This window comes from Mobula birostris, chromosome 7 (assembly GCF_030028105.1).
Source record: "Mobula birostris isolate sMobBir1 chromosome 7, sMobBir1.hap1, whole genome shotgun sequence".
NCBI classification, from domain to species: Eukaryota; Metazoa; Chordata; class Chondrichthyes; order Myliobatiformes; family Myliobatidae; genus Mobula; species Mobula birostris.
Window position 1 is genome coordinate 69,088,208 of NC_092376.1, and position 25,688 is coordinate 69,113,895.

Genomic DNA, 25,688 nt, shown 5'->3' on the forward strand with positions numbered 1-25,688 from the left:
CATAATTCAATAGGGTCTTTTAAGAGACTCCTGGATAGGTACATGGAGCTTGGAAAAATAGAGGGCTATGGGTAACCCTGGGTAGTTCTAAGGTAAGTTAATGTTTGGCATAGCATTGTGGGCTGAAGGGCCTGTGTTCTGTTGTAGGTTTTCTATGTTTCTATGCACGAGGACTCCTAAGTCCCTCTGTACCTCCAATGTTTGACCCTTCTTCCCATTTAGATAATAGTCTGCACTATTTCTCCTTTTACCAAAATGCATTATCATGCATTTCCCAGCACTGTATTCCGTCTGCCACTTTTTTGCCCATTCTTCTAATTTTTTCAAGTCCTTCTGCAATTGCATTGCTTCCTCAGCACTACCTACCCTTTACCTATCTTCACATCATCTGCAAACATTGCCACAAAGCCATCAATTCCATTATCCAAATCATTGACAAACAATTTCCTTCCATCATGCTTCACAGTTGTAATGAAGTTTTGGTGTTGGTGTGCACTGCCCCTTTTCATCCAAACATAATGTTCAATTCTGCTGAGAAGTTCAACTTTTGTCTCATCTGTCCACAGAACATTGACCCAGAAGCTTTGTAGAACATCCAGGTGGTCTTTTGTAAACTTGAGATGTGCAGCAATGGTTTTTTTTGGGGCAGCGGTGGTTCCTCTGTGGTGTCCTTCCATGAACATCATTGTTGTTCAGTGTTTTTCTTACCGTGGACACACAACTTGACTTTAGCAACTTCTAGAGACTCCTGCAGGTCTCTTGCTGTTATCCTTGAGTTCTTTTTCACCTTGCTCTTGGTGTGACCTTTGTAGGATGCCCACTCCTAGGGAGAGTAGCAACAGTATTGAGCTTGTTCCATTTGTAGACAATTTCTCTTACTGTGGACTGATGAACATTCTAGTCTTTCGAAATGCTTTTGTAGCCTTTTCCATCTTCATGCATCACTACAATTCTTCTTCCAAGGGCCTCTGAAAGTTGTTTTAATTGAAGCATGGTGCACATAAACAATTTTTTATTGAGAAGAGCAGGCTCTGTCAGTAACTTGACTTTGTGTGTCTTTATAGGGCAGGGCACCTCGAAAACCCACACCTCAAATCCCGTTGATTGGAACACCTGACTCCAAGTAGCTTTTGTAGCATCACTAGATGCAATGTGTAGTGAGACTGTGAGGATAGGACAAAATTGCAGTCAGTGAGATGAATTGATGTACAGGAGGCCAAACTCAAGGGTGATGTATATAGGACAGAAGATGTTATATTTAAGTGTACACAGTATATGGTATAGAAAGTTTGTAGACTTTTCTCTATTTCTGCATAACTATGACCTAAAATGTGATCAGATCTCCATGTAAGTCTTAAAACTAGATAAGGAGAACCCAATTAAATAAATAACACAAAAACATTATACTTGTTCATTTATTTATTATGGAAAAGAATCCAATATTACATGTATTTTTTGGAAAAAGTCTGGGAACCTTTGCTTTCAGTAACTGGTGTGACCCCTTTGTACAGCAATAGCCTTTTCAGATATTTAAAGAGTGAAAGAGAGACGAGAGTAGATATCGGACAGCTGGAAAGTGATGCTGGAGAGATAGTAATGGGGAACAAAGAAATGGCAGATGAACATAATAAGTATTTGCATCAGTCTTCAATGTGGAAGGCACCAATAGAATGCCAGAAATACAGGAGTGTTGGGGGCAGAAGTGAGTCTCATTGCAATTACTAAGGAGAGGATGCTTGGGAAGTTGAAAAGCCTGAAGGTAGATAAGTCACCTGGAGCAGATGGACTACACCCCGGTGTTCTGAAAGAGGTAGATAAAGAGATTGAAGAGGTTGTGTGTATTCTGGAATGGTTATGAAGGACTGGAAAATTGCAAATATCACCCCACTCTTTCAGAAGGGAGAGAGGCAGAAGAAAGGAAATTGCAGGCCAGTTAGCCTGATTTCGGTGGTTGGAAAGATGGTGGAGTCTATTATTAAGGATGAGGTTTTGGGGTACTTGGAAGCACATGATAAGATAGGCTAAAGTCAGCATGGTTTTCTAAAGTGGAAATTTTTCCTTACAATTCCTTTGAAATTCTTAAGGAAATAACAGGCAGGATAAACAAAGGAGAGTTAGTGGATGTTGGATTTAGATTTTGAGAAGTCCTTTGACAAGATGCTGCTAACAAGGTAAGAGCAGGAAAGGTTACCATGGAATAGAGCATTAGCTGACTGACAAGAGGCAAAGAGTGGGAATAAAGCAGGCCTTTTCTGGTTGGCTGCTGCTGACTAGTGATGTGCCCATGGGGGTTGGTGTTAAGAAAGCTTCTTTTCACATTGTATGTCAATGATTTGGATGAAGGAATTGATGGCTTTGTGGCCAAGTTTGCCAATGATACAAAGATAGATGGAAGGGCAGGCGGTGTTGAGGAAGCAGATTGTCTGCAGGAAAAATTGGGCAGATTGGAGAAATGGGCAAATAAGTGGCAGATGGAATATAATGTAGGGAAGGCGTGGGCTCTTTTCTAATGGGGAGAAAATTAAAAAATCAGAGTTACTGAGAGACTTTGGACTCTTCATACAGTTTCCCCTAAGCGTTAACTTGCAGGTTGAGTCGGCAAATGAAATGTTAGCATTTATTTCGAGAGTAATAGAATACAAAAGCAAGGATGCAATGCTTAGAGTTGGAATATTGTGAGCAGTTTTGTTCCCCTTATCTAAGAAAAGATGTGCGGGCATTGGAAACTGTCCAGAGGAGGTTCACAAGAATGGTCCCAGGAATGCAAGGTTTAACATGGGAGCATTTGATGGCTCTGGGCCTGTACTTGCTGGCATTCAGAAGAATGGGGGGGTGGGGGGGGGGAGATCTCAGCAAAACCTATCGAATATTGAAAGGCCTGGATTGAGCTGAGTCATCTAGATAGATTTTTTTTCATTTTTATGGTGGTGCTGGTGAGACATAGTGATGCTTTACTGGTAGCAAACAAATCTACTAATTACTCTAATCATTCTTTTTATGGACAGCAATCACTGCAATCAATAATCTGTAACTTTCCTCTGAGTTGTGCTTTTGAATTGCCTGTATGACGTGGCATCTTTATGGTATTCTGGGATTTTTGGTGAACTGCGATCTTGAAGGTGCATTGTGGTGGGGCCTAGGCCGAGAGCAAGGATCAAACTGATGTTTAGTTGATTGAAACGGTTGGGGTGTTGGGGCTTGAGGCAAGGCATGGGCTGGGGTTCAGCTCACTGCTCTGTGAGGTTTGCTTGTGCCTACGCTGAACTGAGGCTGTGGCCTGCAACTAACCAGCTGCAGCAAGGAGCTGGCCTCATGGCTGTGGACTCACTGTCGTGAACTTTTTTTGTTTTGTTTTTACTTTATATTGTTTGTATGATTCTTTCTGCACATTGGGAATTTGGGAGTTTTTTAATGGGTTCCATTGTGTTTCTTTTTGTGGCTGCTATTTACATAATGTGGTTTAAATTTTAAGTGGCTGTGGTGAGGATGTTTCCTACAGTGGGGGAATCTAGGACCAGAGGGCACAGCCTCACAATTGAGTGATGTCCATTTAGAACAGAGATGAGGAAATATTCCTTTGGCCAGAGGGTGGTGGATCTGTGGAATTCATTGCTACAGTCAGCTATACAGGCCATGTCTGCCTTAAGTATACCCAGTGACGTTGCTATGTTTCTAATTAATCAGGGCGTCAAAGATTACAGGGAGAAGGCAAGAGAATGAGGTTGAGCAGTATGATGGATCAGCCCTGATAGAATGGAGGAGTAAACTCAATGGGTCAAATGGCCTAATTCTGCTCCTGTGTCTCATGGTCTTATGGTCAGCCATGATTTTATTGCGAGGCAGTGCAGTCTCAAAGGGTTAAGTGGTGTATTTCTGGGTAAAAATAATATGTATGATGACTTTCGTGACATCAAAAGGTGCAAAATAGAGGCACGTAGAGCAGCCAGCATTTATGTATAATAAGAGATCACAAGCAGCATTGATTTAAGTAGTTGATGTGTCTGGTGATTAAATGAAACACACTGGTCACATTGACAGGAACACCACCGTGATTTGTGTCATGGGATCTTTGGCTCTACTTGAATAGTTGATCCTGTTCAATGTCTGCTTAGTTGTTTGCTGGGTTTAATATTCATCTGACAGTCAGTCAAGCAACACTCCATGAGTACATACTGACTCAGGCTAAATTATATTTATTAGATCTTGAAATCGTATCTGTAAGATCAATAGTTATTATGGCTTTGGTTGTATTACAAAGATGACACAGTGTAAAATTAAGAATTGTATTTGGTGCTACTGTGCTTCTTGAAGTATTTTGAACAGCTTCACATCCCATAAAAAGGAAATAATATATCTCTGTGAGCCATTTATTAGAGAAGGTAACCATGAGTTCTTGGTTCTCGTATAGGGAGCTGGAGCCAGATATGGACATTTATAATGATGCATGAGGCTACTGGGGAGGGTGTAGTTGTTGATCTGCATGTCTTCTTTGCCTTAATTTAATACAGCATAAATGACATTAAAATATTTTTCGTGACAGGTCTACTGAAGGATTTTGAATTTGAAGATTTGAAATGGTGTATGTGTAGTTTTAACAAAGAGCCCAGAAAAATACTTAGCTGCTGCCTTATTTGCACAGTATTTCCAGCACTTGCAACAACTGCAGTTTTTTTTTTTGATTTTTGCAACACTTTTGTTCACTGCGAGTGCATTCTAATGATTTGGTACTGCATAGACACAACATAGTTTTGTTTAGGTCTTCTGGCATGTGGCACACGTCCTGTGGGTTTTCCTGGGAATGCAATGAATAATTGACATCAAGTACATGGTTTTCTATGGCACAAAAGAGAATTATGAGTGGAATGGATCTCAACTGCAGAAGGAAGACTCATGGTTCAGGTTCTCCACCACCTGAAAAGGCTGCATCAGCTTGTTCTGATGCTGCAGTGAATGTCAGTGAAGAAACGTCCAGGGTGGGTTCTTAATTTTCCATTTCTTCTAACATCCTTGGTAACTGCCCTGCCTTGTACCAGCTCCTATCTCGCCTACTGATTGGATTCTGTTACTTTTCCATAGTCCTCCATAGTTCCTTGGATCTCTTCCCTTTCCTCAACAATATGTACTGTATGTGTTGGAGATCAGACCTGTAACAGCACAATGAACAGGCATTATGGAAGGATCTCCCTGAATTCAAAATATTTTGAGATTGTAAGCTCTTTAATTGCAGTTTCAATAGTTAAAAAATTCACTATTTTGAGTGTCAATAAGGGGCTTCATTAAATTCAATTTTTGCCATGGAAGCATATATGGACACTCCATACCCAAATACCTTTGGTAATTTAGACACATCATCAGCTGCCTTTTACCACTGTATTGTACGATGGCTCTCTCTGCAGATGTTGTTTATTTATACAGCTGTCCTTGTCCTGGTTTGTAATGGTCTTGCTGCCCACGTTACATCTGATTTGTAAATGGCATTCAAATCCAACAATCTGCTTGCCTCCACTGCAATTGATCACCTCCCTATTGTGTCCCCACAGCCACCACCTTACTGTCTTCTAAATCCCCACCCCCACCCCCCCAAGCTGCTGATCTCAGTCAGGGTTTACTGCTGCAATCACAGCCAATTCTTAGTCAAAATAAGAGACATGGATGAGGATAATCAACTATAGAAGATTCTACAAAGATGAGAAATAAGAGGGCATAGGGAAATAAAATTGTGTTCAGTAAGAAGGAAGCATATCAAACTCTACAACAGAAGGATAGATTAAATGAAGAATGAGTTGAAATTAAACTATATCTGCTACACAGAAGCCAAATAACTCAAAGGGGGAAGAAAAGGAACAAAAAAGCTGATCAATCTCGATTTTGTGTAAATTACATTTAATATGCATAAAGTAACAAATTGCCACTTTATTTTCAGATCTTTAATACATCCCTCTTTGAGCCACTACCTCCTGGATATGAACATGTAGAGGACCTGGAACCACCATTCAATGCCTATTCTCCACCAGGGATGCCAGTGGTAAATTTGTCTTACTGCAGAAGTATCTTGTTGCAAACTAATGATTTAGAAATAAATTGGGTGCTTTAGAAACTTTGAGTGTCTCAATAGCAATTTAAATTTCTATTAATCCAGATAATTGCTGCTCATAATCATAGTCGATGGAAAGAAGACAATTACATTTTAAATAGAAGCAAGAAAAGGTTACAGGGCTTGAACTAATTCTTTCATTTGTTAAGATGATGGCTGATGCTCGCATCTTTCTGCCCAATCATTTGATTATCCCGGTTTTCAAATAGCTGTTGATCTCTTGTTCTTGTACTTTCATAGTATGGGGGGGGGGGGGGGTTAGATTTTCCAGGAAAATCTAACTTATTTATGACTTATTTCAGTCAGACCAGAATAAAGTGTTTTCTTTAAGAGTGGGGTAAGTAATGAATAGTAGAACAGTATTTTATCTGTAGGAACAAGCTGCTGCTCTTTGCTGCATTGCATTAATGTCAGAATTAATTTAATATTGTGTAGACATTTTGTGAAAGTGATTGCTTACAATGTAATTTACCAAGCCTTCCCAATTTTTCATACCACATTCTAAGCAAATTTAATTTTGAGATCTCATTTGCAAATTAAGTAAAATACTGTTAGTATGTCATTTATTTCAGTTTTTGCTCAAAAACATGAATTTGAAAGCAACAGTGAAATTTGTAGCTTGTGTAACTGAAAGCTGACAGCAATATAACTGTTCAGCTATTTTTCAATTTTTTGGTGTGTAGTGAAAGCCACAATAGATTGTAAATTTGCTTACAATGTCAAACTATCATTTTTTAACCTTGTCAGAAATCAAATTAAGGAACTCTGCACTTTTTAATGGAAGTGGTCAAATTTACATGAAATGTCTTGGTCTGCTGCTGAGGACTCTTTCGAAGATTTCACTAAGTACAAATTACTGTAATGATCAGATTAACATTGAAACAGAGTAAAAATGAACTTTGGGTCATTTTATGTATACCAATAACTGATGAAGGTTCAGCATTGAGGTTTTGCATAATGTTTTTTTAAATTTTATTTGCAAACCATTGAACTTGTATTCCTCAAAACTACTGAATGAAGTCAGCTCTGCAATAATATGATTCTGAGCTGAATATCTTATTATGATTTGTTTAGCTTGCAATTAGTGGAAGATGGGAAATGGGTTTTTAATTTGAGTGGTTTTGAAAGGCCTTTCTGAACTGATGCACCTTAATCTCAGGCTCATTGAAGTAACAGATAAAGCATAAATTTTGGGAGTGGATAAGTTACTGACTGGATGATGGACAGAGCCAGACTAAATTTGAAAACTTAAATTGATTTGGAAGAGAATGAAAAGTGATTTGTTTGAAGAATAGATTTGACCACCAACAGCACAGAATCGGAAGCTCTTCAAACATTAGCCAAGATTGCACAGGAGGGCAACTGAATCTCATGAGGCGGCTTAGAAAACAGTGATTTTTGGGAGCAGTAATTCAGTAAATTACTCTTCCCCAGTAACTTTTCTTTCCCCATTCCATCTAGTTATTCTTTTACATACATACATGCATTGGTGTGTGCCTATGTCTTCAAGTTGCACCTTTTTTTTTTCTGAGCACATTTGTGCAAGCCCTTCATTCTTCATGCCTTTAAATTTAAATTCTTGTCATTCATTATTACTTCCCATAAAGTTCCAGCTGTTTGCTCCCCTTTACTGAACCAAAAACTCCTGAGTTGTCTTTATCAGTCGTATATGTGTGTAAGAGAGATGTCTGGGATAAGTCATAAAATAGTTTGTATATAAATTAGTAGAATTTAAAGTATCTTAAATGCTTTATAATATCATTTACTATTAATACTCATTTAAGATTTTCTCTATCTATAATGTAGATCAGAGTAATACAGCATGGCAACAGGACCTTCGGCCCATCTTGTTAGTGTCAGCCAAGGATCCTCCATGCTAGTTCCAGTTTCCTGTGTTTGGCCCATAACCTCAAAGCTCCTCTATATCTTTATCTAAATTACTCTTAAATGTTACAATTACACTTGCCTCAATCACTTCCTCTGGCAGCTCATTCCAAGTACTCTCCACCCTTTGTGTAAAGAAGTTACTTCTCAGGTCTCTTTTAAATCATTCCCTTCTTATAGCTATGCCTTGTTTTGTACTCCCCATGCCTGGGGAAAGACTAACCATCCAGCCTATCTATACCCCCATGATATAAACTACTGTGAGATCAGCCCTCTTCTCCTGTGCTCCAGGGCGTATAAACATCCAGTGTTGTCAAACTCTTCCCATAACTTAGGCTGTCCAGTCTAGGCAGCATCCACATAAGACTCTTCTGCACCAGCTTGACGATGTCTTTCCCATAATAGGGTGATCAAAACAGTATGCAATACTCTAAATGTAGCCTCACCAAAGACTCGTAAAATTGCAACATAAAATCCCCATTCTTAAACTCGATACCGCAATGAAGGCCAACATGCTAAACCTGTTTTTCACCACCTTGTCTACTTGCATGGCCACTTTTAACAAACCTTGCACTTGTGTTCCCAGGTACCTCTGTTTGCCCTGTCGTTCACTGTATGCGTCCTACCCTCGTTTGTCCAAAATGCAGCACCTCATACTTATCTAGGTTGAAATCTATCTGTCATTACTAAGCTCATCTCCTTAACTGATCAAGATCTCTTTGCAATTTATTGAAACCTGCTTCACTATCAACAAGACCCCCTAATTTAATATCATCTGCAAATTTGTTATTGTACTTAGAAATGCATTTTTCTCCATTGTGCTCTCAAGTAATTTATTGTATTTATGTGCAGGGGGACTTGGTCTATGTTAATTATGCTCGTCATGAGGATTTCTCCTGGCTACAAAAGGAAATGGACATCAACGTCACTGGGAAGATTGTAATTGCCAGATATGGGAAAATCTTCAGAGGAAACAAGGTAGTGACTCTTCTGTCTATGGCCCAAACTATATTTTTTGCATTTACATCAAGTAAAAGTCATTTTTGAAGAAGAAACGTTGATAAGGTAGAATCTTTTTGAGCAGTATGTTTAATAACCAGGCCTCTACATCTTAGAAGTCCTGAATATGAAGCATGAGGATATTAAGTACAGACACACTTGCAGGTATATTTTTGCTATTTCAGTTCAGGCACAAATTTATTTTAACAATATAATTGTGCATATTTATAAAATGGGTGCATTACTCATTGTATCCAATCACAGGTTTGCGCAATTTATGTTAACTGTTACAAATTTCTTGTCTGTGGGGGAACTCACTCATGCATGTAATCCACAGATCCAGAACACGACTGAAATTAATAGCAGAAAAGAACCAAAACATTTTTTGTCAGCTTAACTCACTAAGCATCCTACTTTCTTTTTATTATTGTTTTACTTCTCAATCATCAGTACAAATATACCCAGTCATTTGGAAAGATTTTAAACTCTTTCCTTGATTCTCTAATATAGTCTCCATTGTTAAAGCCAGTATTCATTATCCATCCCACTTCTTACTACCTGTGAGAACCTGATGTGGTCCTTGAACCACTGCAGGCCATTGAAAGCCATTGGATTTTATTTGGGGTTTTATTTAGTGACTCAGTGACAATATTCAGATCAACGTTTTGTAAAATCGTCCACTTTTGCCTACCTTTTTCAATCATAGACATTGAAATAGTAACCAGTAAATTTAGAAACACATTGTATTTGAAAAAGTGAGAATGAATTATTCTAAAACTATTAATGCTTAAATAAACATGTATTTACTGTACTTAAATTCACTACATTTAAACCAACAAAATTTGAATAAAAATATAAAAGGTCTATTCTTTCCGTAACCATTTTTTTTTACCATTGGTTTCAACACACCATGCATTGAGACTCAAGACACCAGATATTGTATCAAGAGTACCAGACCCAGCAAGTCAGGCAGAATTTCAACCTGAAGCAGCAGTCAGTGCTCTATCCAGATTGAGTCTCAACATGAAGCATCAAATATGCTTTTCCATCCACACCCTGACCTGTTAAGTTCCTCCATCATCTTGGATGTTGCTGATATTTAGCCAGGCACAGGCTCGGTAAACAGACTGAGGCCTGGGAAATCTCTGCTGTCTCTTTTGTCTGTGTAGATCAGGAGCAGTCCTGGGGCAAATGATGCTCATGCCAACTTAAGCCAGTAGTGGTGGTTTATACTGATTGTTGGAGGTTGCTATCTTAATTCTTTCTGTGCTTTCTTTATTATGGAACCATATAGGCTGGAGGCAAAAGGGTAGGTTTTTTTTTTCCCCATTTGGTCCCCTATAGGAAGGTCGATGGGACTAGGTAGAATAATGTTTCATCAAGGACTAAATGGGCCAAAGGGCCTGTTTCTGTGCTGTAGTTCTGTATGACTCTAAATGATAATACTTTCAAAATTATGAAAGTAATGACCTCGGCCCTCCATACCCTTTCCATCCATGTGATTATCCAAACTTCTCTTAAATGTTGAAATCGAACCTGCATTCATCACTTCCACTGGCAGTTCATTCCACACTCTCACCACCCTCTGAAGAAATTCCACCTTGTTCCCTGTAACCATTTCACCCATGATCTATAGTTCGAGTCTCACCCGACCTCAGTGGGAAAAGCCTGCTTGTATATACCCTACCTATACCCTCATAGTTGTTGTATTTGTGGACCATGAGTCTCCCAAATGCTTCAACATTACTTGCCAACACAGCGCAGAGCAGGGGTCTGCTGTCTGATGTGTGGACACACTACTCCAATTGCTACGACACACATCTTGTTTTTCAATTGCTGAGTACCTTTGTTTTCAAATCCCTGCTGATCAGATGGAGATCGTACCAGGTTCCCAGTTCCTCTTCCAGCATTGATTGTTCAGAGTTTTAAGACATTTAACATTCTATACTGCAAATCCAGATATTTGAAAATTATAAAAAGGCCTGAACAATTCTTGCCTAAAAGTTTTAAAAAGTGTACTTTAAAATAGAAAATACTTTTATTTTCAGTTTAAGTTGGTGCCTTGTTCCAACTTCCTAGGTTAAGAACGCAGTGGAAGCCGGTGCTAAAGGAATCATTCTTTTCTCTGACCCAGCTGATTATGGTGCACCAGGGGTGCTACCTTACCCAAGTGGCTGGAACCTCCCTGGGACTGGTGTTCAGCGTGGAAATGTATTGCTCACGGATGGAGCTGGAGATCCTCTAACTCCTGGATTTCCAGCAAATGGTATGTACTGTGGCAAGCAATTTTTATCCTTTGAGGAGAGTGAAGACAGATCACTTTGGTAACCTGTTAAATCTCTGCCTTATTTTAATTTGACCTAAATTGTTCCAGTATCTGTAAGTCTTCAGGTTTAATGCATTGTTCTCTGTTCCAATTTGAGCAACAATTGTTTGATACTTGGTTCAAATTTTACAAAACATTGAAATGAACAATATAAACCAACTTGTAAATTGCTGTAGTCAAGGAATTGAAAGCCTTCCTACCCCTTCTGTGTTGGTTATGTAAGATGAGTTATTTTAATTCTAGTTGTTATGACCATAGGAAAGTAACTTTATGGAAGATTCTGAGCAATACACATCAAAATGGTGAGTTTCTTGAACAATTCTTACCTAATGAAGTGGGGTTAAATAGATTGAACTCTCAGCCTTGGGCAAAACAGCAGAAATCACAACATGTGCTCGTATTATCAAAAATAATAACAGAAGTGATCAAATTTATTTGTTTTCAAATCATGGGGTTGAAATCTATACTATCACATGATTACACAAGATAAATGCAGAGAAGATGGCTCTTCAGAGCATCATGGCTCATCCTGAAAAACTGAACCAAGTCCTCCCCACCCCCAGCAGAGTTAAATTGCTCTCCTCTTTATACAGGGTTCACTGCAGTGTTGAACAAAATTTGACTTTCCTGCCATTAACTTCTTTCTCATCTTCTTCCCTCTTTTTCTCCCACACTCAAGAGGTTCCCCACTAAACATTAGCTCAGTCTATTACATCAAAGAGGACTAGTAGTCCTATTTAGCTGCAACAGATTCAATGGTCTTTGGTGGATTGGAACCATTATAGGAGGCCAAATTCACCTCAAATGTGAATTGGTTTATTCTGTCACATATACTGAGATAGTGAATTTTATTTCTTTGTGCATGACATCCGTACAGATCAGTGCCATCACATGAGTGCATGGAGGTAGTATAAGAGAAAACAACAAAACAGAATAGACTGTTACAGTTCCAGAGGAAGGGCAGTGCAGGCAGACAATAAGATACAAGTTCATAATGAGGTAGATTGCAAGGTCAAAAAGTTCATTCTTATCGTATTAGGGGATCATTCAATACCCTTATAACAGCAGGATAGAAGCTGGTGATGCATGCTTTCAAGTTTTTTTATATATCTTTTTGCCTGATAGGAGGGGGAAGGAGAGAATGTCTGGGATGTGTGGGATTTTGATTATGTTGGCTGCTTACCAAGACAGTGAGAAATATAGACAGTGTATGGAAGGGAGGCTGGTTTTCATGATACATTGAGCTGTGTTTACACCTTAGTGCATTTTCTTATGATCACAGGCAGAGCAATTGCCATATTAAGCCATGATGCATCTGGGTAGGATGATTTCTCTGACACATATATCAAAGGTGGTGAAGTTCAAATGGCACATGCCAAATTTCTTTAACCTCCTCAGGAAGTAGAGGTGCTGGTGAGCTTTCTTGGCCATGGCATCTGTGATTGGACCAGGACAGTTTATTGTGGATGATCACTCCTAGAAACTGAATCTCTTAACCTTTATGCTGTAGGCATCCCACCCCTCCCTAAAGTCCATGACGAGTTCTTTTGTTTTCCTGACATTGCTAGAAAGGTTTTTGTCAAGACATCATGCCTCAAGGATCTTTGTCTCCTTCCTATACTTTGACTCATCGTTAACTGAAATTGTGCCCACTACTTGTAGATGAGTTAGAGCAGAATCTGGCATTTGTGAGTGTACCTGGAGAATGGTATAGGGCTGAGCATGCAGTCCTGTGGGACACCAATGTTGAGGGTAATCCTACTGGATGGCTTTACTGGTTATGGTCTTTTAGCTGGAATGGCAAGGATCCAGTTGCAAAGGGAGGTGTTGAACCTAGATCTAGGAATTTGAACACGCAAACACGAGGAATTCTGCAGGTGCTGGAAATTTAAGCAACACACATCAAAGTTGCTGGTGAATGCAGCAGACCAGGCAGCATCTCTATGAAGAGGTACAGTCGACGTTTTGGGCCGAGACCCTTCGTCAAGACTAACTGAAGGAAGAGCTAGTAAGAGATTTGAAAGGGGGAGGGGGAGATCCAAAATGATAGAAGAAGACAGGAGGGGGAGGGATGGAGCCAAGAGCTGGACAGTTGATTGGCAAAAGGGATATGAGAGGATCATGGGACAGGAGGCCCAGGGAGAAGGAAAAGGGGGAGGGGGGGGAAAAACCCAGAGGATGGGCAAGGAGTATAGTCAGAGGGACAGAGGGAGAAAAAGGAGAGAGAGAGAAAGAATGTGTGTATATAAATAATGGATGAGGTACGAGGGGGAGGTGGGGCATTAGCGGAAGTTAGAGAAGTTCATGTTCATGCCATCAAGCTGTCATGGAGGGTAACATTCCATTTCCCTTCTGTTCCAAATGTGAAAAGCTGATCGGGAAGGGATGTGCTTCTCTCAGCAATGCTGCCTGACTTTATTTTGTAGCCTGTTATGGCATGTAGGCCCTGCTACAACTGGTGACTACTCTTGGAATTGATTTTGGACTGGCATTGCTTCTTGGCATGCACGATAGTTTTGCAGACACTGCATCTTGATTTCTTGTATAGGCCAGGGACAGTTGATTTCAATGTCACAGTTCTGGATTTCAGTGGATCTCCCATTTCATCCATTGTTTCCAGTTTGGCAACACTCAGATTGACTTCTCTTGATCCACATTTTCTCCATACCATCCATGATAGTGGTGACATAATCATCCAGGTTGGCATTCCTTTCCCAAAGATCCCAGTAATTCCAATGTGCTAACTAATTCTTGTCTCTTAATTCATTCAAGATGGATGACCTCTTCATGAATGTCTTAGAGTTGTACAGCACTGAAACAAGACATTAGGTCCACCATGTCTACGGCAACCATTATGTACCTATCCGCACTGGTCCCTAACCTACTACTCCTTAGTAATTTAAGTAGTCATCCAGATGATGCTTTAAGCATTGTAAGAGTATCTGTCTTCACTAATTTCCCAAGTATTGCATTCCAGATTGCAAGCACCTTCTGAAAGGAAAAATTCTTCCTTATGTCCCCTCTAAAACTCTTTCCTTATTCTAAGCTTGTACCTTTTGGAATTGGGCATCTCCAAGATGGTTACTTTCTTCTTATCAATGCTATCTGTGCTGTTTCTAATTGAGTATACCTCTTTAGGTATCCCCCAAGCCTCCTCCAAGGAAAGCATCCCAGGCAAAGTTCTATGTTATTTCCATTGGCCTTCTAGGGTGTAATTGCATTACTCCTATGGTGTGATGACCAGAACTGCAAACAGTACTCCAGACATGGTGAGCCATTGTTTTATAATGTTCTGCCAGGGCCTCCCTACATATGCCATATGCCCTCTTTCCCTTAGCTTCCAGTGCTGCCACTTGCACACCTTTGCCCTTTGTTCCTCAATGCTTCCAAAACAACTGGTTTATTGTTTATGTCCTTACTTAACCAAATTGTATCACATTACACTTATCAGGATTAAACTGCATCAGCCATAAAGCAAGGAGATGCTAAGCCTTTGTAAGACACCAGTCAGGCCGCACTTGGAGTATTGGCAACAGATTTGGGCTCCATATCTCAGAAAGGATTTGTTGTCATTGGAGAGAGTTTAGAGGAGGTTCACAAGGATGATTCTGGGAATTAAAGAGTTAACATAGAGGTGTTTGGCAGCTTGGGGTCTGTGCTCACTGGAATTTAGAAGGATGCAGGGGGATCTTTTTGAAGAAAAAGAAGAAAATGACTACCAAATGTTGAAAGGACTAGATAGGGTGGATGTGGAGAGGATGTTTCCTTTACTGAAGATATCCAGAACTAAAGGGCACAGCCTCAGAATTGAGGGGCGACCTTTTAGAACTGAGGTAAGGAGGAATTTTTTTTTAGCCAGAGTAGTGAATCTGTGGAAGGCTCTGCCACAGACGGTGGTGATGGCCAAGTCTGTGGGTATATTCAAAGCCAAAGTTGATAGTTTCCTGATTGGTCAGGGCATCAAAGGATATGGTGAGAAGGGAGGGTTATGGGGCTCAGTGGGATCTGGGATCAGCCAAGGTGGAATGGTGGAGCAGACTGGATAGGCTGAATGGCCTGATCTGCTCGGTCTTATGGTCTTACAAGTAGATCACTGCCGCTCTGTAACTAAGATTATCCTTGTTATCAACACCAGGTTTTCGTATCGTTTAACAGGAGTATGACTAGATTGAGAGTAAGACTGATCAGGAATGAAAGAGGAAGTGTTTGTGTGGAGTCAATGGTGGTGGGGAGGACCTTAATGGAGACTTTGCTTCAGTATTTACCTGTGAGAGGGACCTTGATGAATGTGAGGACAGCATAAAACAGGCTGATATACTGGAACATGGCAACGTTGAACACAGTATGTTCCCGAACTTTTAAAAAACTTTAGGTAGATAACGCTCGGAAAGGATATGCAGTACCCCACGTTACTACAGCAATTGGGGGAAGAGATTGCTGAACCTTTGGTAATGATCTCTACATCTTAACTGGGCACAGGAATTGTACCAGAAGATTAGTGGCATATATTATTCCTTTGTTCAAGAAACTGGGATTTATAGACAAGAGAGTCTTGCATTAATGTGGGCAAATTGTTGGAGAAGATTCTTAGAGACGAGTTATGAACATTTACAGAACCAAGTAGGGTTAGTCAGCATGTCTTTGTGAAGAGCAGGCTGTACATCTTGAGGTCTTCGAGTAAGTGCCAAAACAATTTGATGAAGGTAGAGCAGTGGATGGAGTATATAGATTTTAGAAAAAGAATTTGACAAGGTTCCCCATCGTAGACTCATTCAGAAAGTCAGGGGGCTTGGAAACTTTGGTTGAGTGGATTCAGAATTGGCTTGCCCACAGAAGTCAATGTTTTAGTATATTGAAAGTATTCTGCCTGGAGGTCGGTAACCAATGGTGTTCTGCAGCAATCTATTCTGGTACCCCTGCTCTTTGTGACTTCGATAAATGACTTGGATGAGGAAGTGGAAAGTGCATTAGTAAGTCTACAAATGATATGAAGGTTGGTGGTGTTGTGGATAGTGTAGATGTTTGTTGTAGGGTAAAACAGGATATCGAAATGATGCAGAGCTGGGCAGAGAAGTGGCAGATGGAGTTCAATCCAGTAAAGTGTGAAGTGATACACTTTGGAAGGCTGAACTTGAAGACCGAGTACAGGGTTAATGGCAGGACTCAGCAGTGCGGCGAAGTAGAGATCTTGTTGTCCATATCCATAGATCCTGTAAAGTTGCTATGCACTGTAAATTGACTAGATGGCCAGGAAGGCATATGGTGTATTGGCCTGCATTAGCCAGGGGATTGAATTCAAGAGTTGCAAGGTAATGTTGCTGCTCTACAAAACTCTGATTAGGCCTCACTTGGAGTATTGTGTTCAGCTCTGGTCACCTCATTTTAGATAGGAAGGATGTGGAAGCTTTAGACAGAGGACAGGGATTTACCAGGTGCCGCATGAACTAGAGAGCAAGTCTTCAGATGGGTTGAGCGATCTAAAGCTTTTCTCTTTGGGGAGAAGGAGGATGAAAGGTTCTTTAGTAGAGTTGTGTAAGCTGATTTGAGGCATAGATAGAGTGGACAGCCATCACTATTTTCCCAAGGTGGAAATGTCTAATATGAGTGGATGTAATTTTAAAAGGTGATTGAAGGAAAGTATAGGAGGGATATCAGAAGTAGGATTTTTACAGAGTTGCGGATGCATGGAATGTGCTTCTAAGGGTTGTCGTATGTTAGAGGCATTTACGAGACCCTTGGACAAATGGATGAAAGAAAAATGGAGATTTATGTGGGAGGGAAGAGTTAGATCGATCTTGAAGCAGGCTAAAAGTTTTGCCTGTACTATACTGTACTGCTGTGTTCTGTCTGGTTCACATAGAACAGCGGTCCCTAACCACCAGGCCGCAAAGCATGTGCTACCGGGCCGTGAGGTAGCGATATGAGTCGGCTGCACCTTTCCTCATTCCCTGTCATGCGCTGTTGAACTTGAACATAGGGTTGCCAACTGTCCTGTAATTGCTGGGACATCCCATATATTGGACTAAATTGGTTTGTCCCATGCGGGACTGCCCCTCTCCCGTATTTGCCCCGCTAAGGTAGAGCGTTCCTATGAAACCTTTCATGCCGAAATGGCATGAAGTGAAGCAGCAGTTACCATTAATTTATACGGGGAAAATTTTTGAGCGTTCCCAGACCCAAAAAATAATCTAACAAATCATACCAAATAACACATAAAACCAAAAATAAATAACACTAACATATAGTAAAAGCAGGAATGACATGATAAACACACAGCCTATATAAAGTAGAAATAATGTATGTATAGTATAGTCGGGAAGATGAAGGCAAAACCAATTTGTGGGGGGCGAAATCGGTATGTACGTGCATGTGCACACGGTGCCCGCGCAAAGCTTATAGTCATACTTTATTGAGCCCGGGGGAAACTGGTTTTCGTTACAGTTGCACCATAAATAATAGTAATAGAACCATAAATAGTTAAATAGTAATATGTAAATTATGCCAGTAAATTATGAAATAAGTCCAGGACCAGCCTATCGGCTCAGGGTGTCTGACCCTCCAAGGGAGGAGTTGTAAAGTTTGATGGCCACAGGCAGGAGTGACTTCCTATGACGCTCTGTGCTGTGTCTTAGAGGAATGAGTCTCTGGCTGAATGTACTCCTTTGCCCACCCAGTACATTATGTAGTGGATGGGAGACATTGACCAAGATGGCATGCAACTTAGACAGCATACTCTTTTCAGACACCACAGTGAGAGAGTCCAGTTCCATCGCTACAACATCACTGGCCTTACAAATGAGTTTGTTGATTCTGTTGGTGTCTGCTACCCTCAGCCTGCTGCCCCAGCACACAACAGCAAACATGATAGCACTGGCCACCACAGACTCGTAGAATATCCTCAGCATCGTCCGGCAGATGTTAAAGGACCTCAGTCTCCTCAGGAAATAGAGATGGCTCTGACCCTTCTTGTAGACAGCCTCAGTGTTCTTTGACTAGTCCAGTTTATTGTCAATTCGTATCCCCAGGTATTTGTAATCCTCCACCATGTCCACATTGACCCCCTGGATGGAAATAGGGGTCAGCGGTACCTTAGCTCTCCTCAGGTCTACCACCAGTCTTTTTCATGTTAAGCTGCAGATAATTCTGCTCACACCATGTGACAAAGTTTTCTACCTTAGCCCGGTACTCAAGCTCATCTCCCTTGCCGATGCATCCAACTATGGCAGAGTCATTCGAAAACTCCTGAAGGTGACAAGACTCTGTGCAGTAGTTGAAGTCCGAGGTATAAATAGTGAAGAGAAAGGGAGACAAGACAGTCCCCTGTGGAGTCCCAGTGCTGCTGATCACTCTGTCGCGCACACAGTGTTGCAAGCACACGTACTGTGGTCATGGTAGTGTTTCCTGGGGTAAAGTGTCCTGGGATTTGACTGCTACTTTTGTCCCTTATTTGGGAGTGAGAAAGTTGGCAACCCTAACTGTAAAAGGCATGTTAAGGTGAGTTTAACACTACCTGAACACCCCCCGGCCCCCACCCCACCCCACCCCCGGTCGGCCAGTCCGCAAGAATATTGTCAATATTAAACCAGTCCACGGTGCAAAAAAGTTTGGGGACCCCTGACATAGAACAACTGGAGGTGATGAGGGTGAGCATGTAGGACCTAATACAAAGTTTTCTCTAATAGCATGGAAGGTAATTGATTATAAAATACTGGACAATCAGTCATTGTAATAACATTTAAAATTGTATCTGCTTCAGATAAGTACAGCGAAGAGCATTGCTGAACAAATTTTGCTGAAGAAGTACTGCTTGAGCACTATTCCTAGCTCCATCCATCACTTTAATGATCGAGTGTGGGTGGCTAGAATAGCAATTACATGCATTGAATTTTGCATATAGGAAATCTGTGGTCAATTTTCCACAAATTAAGTTAGGTGCAGGAGTGATAGTAATCTAGAAGTGACAATTCTATTTTAAGAAATTTATGTTACCAGTTACTTTCGCCACTGGGTAGATGCTGGATTGTTGTATAAACCCAAATAACCCAGATTTATTTATCAAAGTGAAATGCATTGTTTGCATTAACAACCTACAGCTAAGGATGTGCTCAGAGCAGCCCCTGAGTGTTGCATATAGTACCATGCCCACAATGATTCGTCAGAGGGGTTGTGCTCCGGTAATAGGTATGAGAACCTGAGAACTGTTGTCTTGTCTCTATAAGGTAGAGTTCTGTGTACCAGACCACAACAGCACTGCCTTTGTTTGTGGGTTTGATGAGGTGAGGATGGAGTGCGTGAGGGAAGTGGTTAACTGAGGGAGGTTGAATGTCTGCAAAGACCGTTGGAGGCTAGAGATGGCCTGTCTGGGGTTGAGAGAGAGGGAGTGATTTGCTGCTGTTGCTTGTTCTGTTTTGTTGTGTTCTGTGTTGTTCTGCCAAACAATGTTGGTGTCAGGATGTGTGGTGACACTTGTGGGCTGCCCCCAGCACATACTTAGATTGTGATGGCTGTTAACACGTGCCAGGTTTTGATGTACATGTGATAAATAAATGAATCTGAAGTTGCAACGGCTGTAGGGAATTTAAGGGTCAAGAGATGGTAAAAGGCCAAATATGGGTATCCAAGAGGAAAGGAGATGGTGAGAAAAGTTCATCTATTAAGTCTAGAGATGGGTGATGACTCCTTGCTAATGGACTTGGAACACATTGAGGTGTGGGTACATGGGTTGGAGCTGGGCCATAGTATAGGCTCAGAAGAAGGTAATCAGAGGGAGAGCGCAGGAAGGGGAGTGGGATGCTGAGGAAAAGGGTACCTTGGGCAGAAGAGAAGTAGAAAGTGTGGTGTTGGGACTTGTGGTCTGATGTAAGGTCAGACGGGGGTGGAGGTTATGATGAGAATGGCAGAGGGGAAAAAGGACAGAGTCCCTGCGGAGCATTGTTAAAGTGGAACTGGCCAAGGTTTTAATCTTCTGTTTAAAAACTGCTTATTGAAAGAGTAGATCCAGCAGAGAATGAAGAATTCTGGACTCTGGTGCATTAAGGATTAATGTAAGTGAGTGTTTTTTCTTCAGGATAGGCTTGGTGGGCCAAAGGCCTGTTTCCATGTTGTAGACCCATAAATCTATATTAAAAGGAGCTACTATTTTTACCAAAGTAACGTGATAAAAATTGAAGATATACAAAGATTAAAATCTTGCATGGAGATAAAGACAGATTTTATAAGTGACAAATTCATCTGTTGGCAAAAATCACATTTCCTTCTTTTGAAGCAACAATATTGACACTAGAGATGTGAATGTTACAGTGCTTCCTACCTGAGCATTTACTGCCATGTCTATTATGAACAAGTACCATGTGTAGAATTTCCAGGCCAGTTGAACTGTAGAGCTCATAATGCATATGGACAGTTTTTCCAGCGTGGAGTTACTTTGGAACAAATGAAAACAAATTGGTGATCATAGCAAGAAATATAAATTAAGCAAAATTACTGAAGAATGCAAGAAATTAAATAGGAAATAAATCACATTAAAGACAAGCCATATATGGCATCTTGGATTAAGGGGATAGTGAAGGTGGTGTAGTTGATGGATGTGTGTTTTCAGGATATATATGACAATGTAATATGAATGATTTTGAAGCAAAATTGATTTTAAAGGTAATAGTAGAAAAGTAATTAAGGGACAGGGAGTAGAGGGTGTGATATCAGATTGGAGGAACATAAAGAACTCCTCCAGGGATTGGCACTAGCACTAAACTTTCTAAATAATTACCTGGACCGGAGTATTGAAGTATTCATATTGAAATATGCAGATAACAGATGAACTGAAAGCATGGTAAACCCTGAGGAGAATATTATTTGGTTCTGGGGAGGTAAAGCTTGAGGAAATAGGCATTTGAAGAGGAACACTAATTTCAGTTGAAAGCATTTTAAAGAGGATGCAAGAGAAGCCTGGAGGTGTGTGAATGCGGACACTTGTTAGGCCATTCAACTTTACGTGCCTACTCTGCTGTTCAGTCAGATCATGGCTGACCTTTTATCTGAGCACTACTTTCCTGCATGAACACCATATCACTTGATTCCCTTAATATCCAGAATCCATCACTTTTCTAAACACTTTTATTTTTGAATGCAAATGAATAAAAGAATGTGAACTGAAGTTGACATCATATTTAAATATTTGGTTTTCCCTTTCCTTTGAATCCACTCGAAGTCCTTTCTTTAAAAAATCTTTTGGATAGGAATTTGTCAGCATCCTTGTGTACTAATGGAAACAGCTGCTGTTGCTATTTGTATAATTGATTTGAAGTATGTTATCATTGAGAACTTTATGTAAAAATGGATGCCTAAGTAATCACAAAAATATTTCCATTGTCAATAATAAATTGCTGAAAATGAACTCAATGTAGATCCATGCGTTTTGAAACTAAAAGCTTTTCTTATTCTTCCCCCACCTCCCCCACAGAATATGCCTTCCGATTGGATGAAGCTGTTGGCCTTCCAAACATCCCTGTTCATCCTATTGGCTATCATGATGCAGAAAAGTTGCTGCAGTAAGTTCTCTGAATTCTTACGAGTTTTGTTTCAAATTTTCACTACAAGGGTAGGATTTGAGCTGATGAGTTTCCCACTTAATAGACTTAACTATAACACCAGTAGGTTTTTTTGGCATACAGATATTACTTTATCTATATCAGTAGCAACCAATGCATGTAATTGTAAAATAACTGAACAATGTTTTTTGCATGCTTTTAAGCAATTTGTACTAACTATTGTATCCATTGAAATCAAATTTTGTCTCAAAGTATGTTCCAAAATGACAAGAGATACTGTCTTGCTTTGACATTTTTTCATAATTTTTTTCTATAGAAATGTATAGATTTTTGTTTTGCAGACACAAAAATAATTCCTGCAAGTTTAAAAGTTTTTCAAGTAGCCTACCTGGGTCATACTTGCAACTGGAAATTGAATGTTGTAGTTCTCTGAATTGCATCATGACAACGCTTCAAATCATGATATTCTTAGGGGTGTCTTAACATCCATCGAAGCTATCAGATAAATGAGTATTCTTTTTGTATTTTATTTCTTTGTGAAATCACTTTGAGTATATAATCATACCCTCTGATAGACATTGATGATAAACAATTGATGAAAAAAGATGAGAGAAATGGCCTTGACCATATGCAGATTTTGTTAAATTCCTTTATGGTATGTAACACTGACAAAACCAGCTTTTAGCAACCGATCCCTGTGATCGCAAACTATCTAGAAGCTGTTCAGGGTCAGAGCGCATGAAATATTATGATTAATCGTAACTGAGTCTGCCAGAAAGTACAGAAGCCACGTACAGATGCGGCACTTTTCAAGCCAAGAATGTTAAATATTTTTAAGGAGGCTTTCAGAACAATTTTGAAGTGTTTCATCTGAGCTCCCACTAATCTCTTGTCATGGTAGAAACCTGGCATTGAAGTAATACAGACTGCCTAGATATTGATAACTTGTACTTTGGTTATGATAATACCAGTGAGTGTCAAAAGTGGATGGTTAGAATGTCTCTGGATGCCAGGAATTTAGGTAACTCAAATGCTGTTTGCCTCTTAGCTGATTCTTTAATATTACTATTTGGAGTTTACTGAACCTAATTCTACAATTGTCAATAAATGTCCCCATTTCTGATCTTTAGAATGGAAGGTTATTAATTCAACAGCAGAAGAGTACTGGGCCTTGGACACTGTCCCAAAGAAACTCCCTGCAGAAATCTTTTGAGGCTGAAATGAATTGGGGCTCCTTTTTCTGCACCTGATTAAGATACTACCTTGATGCTCAGAGCAATCACTCCCACCTTGCTTTTGAAATACAGCTCTTTTTATGTGTTTACACCCAGTCGCAATATTTTCTGAAGCTAAGTGTTCCCGCGAAACCAAAACTGAGTATTAGTAAGTATCACTTAACAGCATGGTCAATAACACAATCCATGACCTTGGACTGTAATTAGATGTATCTTGTTTGCCTTGTTATTATCTTTTGATTTCACCCACACGGGCATTGTCAAAAGTGCTGGGGCAATATTATAAAGGATTAATTTCCAATCTTTCAAGATGAGAATATTTCATTATGGATCCAAAATTGTTCCTCGACTCCAGCATACAGTGGGTGAAGTAGCAGAATTGGAGGTATCGTGCTATGTGACAGAGATGGTAAGAATTGGAGGAGATGGCAGTTGAATGCGTGGCTGAGGAGTTGGTGCAGGGAGCAGGGTTTTAGCTTTTTAGATCATTGGGAACTCTTCTGGGGAAGGTGGGACCTGTACAGATTGGATGGGTTCCACCTGAACTCGAGGAGGAGCAATATCCTTGCAGGTCGATTTGCTAGCATGGTTCGGGAGGGTTTAAACTAATCTGTGAGGGGGATGGGACCCAGAGCGATAGAGCAGTGAAAGAAGTGCATGGTGTAAAGCCAGATCTAACATACAGAGAGGCTTTGAGGAAAGAGAAGCAGAATAAACAGTGTAAAGACAGTAAGGTAGAAGGGCTGAAATGTGTGTACCTCAATGCAAGAAGCATCAGGAACAAAGGTGATGAACTGAGAGCTTGGATACATACATGGAATTATGATGTAGTGGCCATTACAGAGACTTGGCTGGCACCAGGGCAGGAATGGATTCTCAATATTCCTGGATTTCAGTGCTTTAAAAGGGATAGAGAGGGTGGAAAAAGGGGAGGAGTGGTGCCATTACTGGTCAGGGATACTATTACAGCTACAGAAAGGGTGGGTAATGTAGCAGGATCCTCTTTTGAGTCAATATGGGTGGAAGTCAGGAACAGGAAGGGAGCAGTTACTCTACTGGGGGTATTCTATAGGCCCCCTGGTAGCAGCAGAGATACAGAGGAGCAGATTCAGAGGCAGATTTTGGAAAGGTGCAAAAATAACAGGGTTGTTATCATGGGTGACTTTACCTTCCCTAATATTGATTGGCACCTGATTAGTTCCAAGGGTTTAGATGGGGCAGAATGTTAAGTGTGTCCAGGATGGATTCCTGTCACAGTATGTGGACAGGCCGACCAGGGGGAATGCCATACTAGATCTAGTACTAGGTAATGAACTGGGTCAGGTCACAGATCTCTCAGTGGGTGAGCATCTGGGGGACAGTGACCACCGCTCCCTGGCCTTTATAATTATCATGGAAAAGGATAGAAGCAAAGAGGACAAGAAAATTTTTAATTGGGGAAAGGCAAACTATGAGGCTATAAGGCTAGAACTTGCGGGTGTGAATTGGGATGATGTTTTTGCAGGGAAATGTACTATGGACATGTGGTCGATGTTTAGAGATCTCTTGCGGGATAAAGGGATAAATTTGTCCCAGTGAGGAAGATAAAGAATGGTAGGGTGAAGGAACCATGGGTGACAAGTGAGGTGGAAAATCTATTTAGGAGGAAGAAGGCAGCATACATGAGGTTGAGGAAGCAAGAATCAGATGGGTCTATTGAGGAATATAGGGAAGCAAGAAAGGAGCTTAAGAAGGGGCTGAGGAGAGCATGAAGGGGTCATGAGAAGGCCTTGGTGAGTAGGGTAAAGGAAAACCCCAAGGCATTCTTCAATTATGTGAAGAAAAAAAGGATGACAGGAGTGCAGGTAGGACCGATTAGAGATAAAGGTGGGAAGATGTGCCCGAAGGCTGTGGAAGTGAGCGAGGTCCTCAATGAATACTTCTCTTCGGTATTCACCAATGAGAGGGAACTTGATGATGGTGAGGACAATATGAGTGAGGTTGATGTTCTGGAGCATGCTGATATTAAGGGAGAGGAGGTGTTGGAGTTGTTAAAATACATTAGGACAGATAAGTCCCTGGGGCCTGACGGAATATTCCCCAGGCTGCTCCACGAGGCGAGAGAAGAGATTGCTGAGCCTCTGGCTAGGATCTTTATGTCCTCGTTGTCCACGGGACTGGTACCGAAGGATTGGAGGGAGGTGAATGTTGTTCCCTTGTTCAAAAAAGGTAGTAGGGATAGTCCGGGTAATTATAGACCAGTGAGCCTTACGTCTGTGGTGGGTGTCTAACAAGCCTGATAGAGTTCTTTGAGGAGGTGACCAGGCATATAGATGAGGGTAGTGCAGTGGATGTGATCTATATGGATTTTAGTAAGGCATTTGACAAGGTTCCACACGATAGGCGTATTCAGAAAGTTAGAAGGCATGGGATCCAGGGAAGTTTGGCCAGGTGGAATCAGAATTGGCTTGCCTGCAGAAGGCAGAGGGTGGTGGTGGAGGGAGTACATTCAGATTGAAGGATTGTGACTAGTGGTGTCCCACAAGGATCTGTTCTGGGACCTCTACTTTTCGTGATTTTTATTAACAACCTGGATGTGGGGGTAGAAGGGTGGGTTGGCAAGT

The 25,688-nt window shown here is 40.7% G+C and overlaps 1 protein-coding gene across 1 annotated transcript in view; it reads left to right on the plus strand.

Annotated features, from left to right (window-relative positions):
- naalad2 (N-acetylated alpha-linked acidic dipeptidase 2) overlaps window positions 1-25,688 on the plus strand; it is a 104,563-nt gene that overhangs the window by 27,167 nt on the left and 51,708 nt on the right. Inside the window, exons 4-7 of the mRNA XM_072264360.1 lie at window positions 5,924-6,025; window positions 8,831-8,956; window positions 11,057-11,243; window positions 21,763-21,850. Coding sequence (XP_072120461.1) covers window positions 5,924-6,025; window positions 8,831-8,956; window positions 11,057-11,243; window positions 21,763-21,850 — 503 coding nt within the window. The remainder of the gene's footprint in view (window positions 1-5,923; window positions 6,026-8,830; window positions 8,957-11,056; window positions 11,244-21,762; window positions 21,851-25,688) is intronic.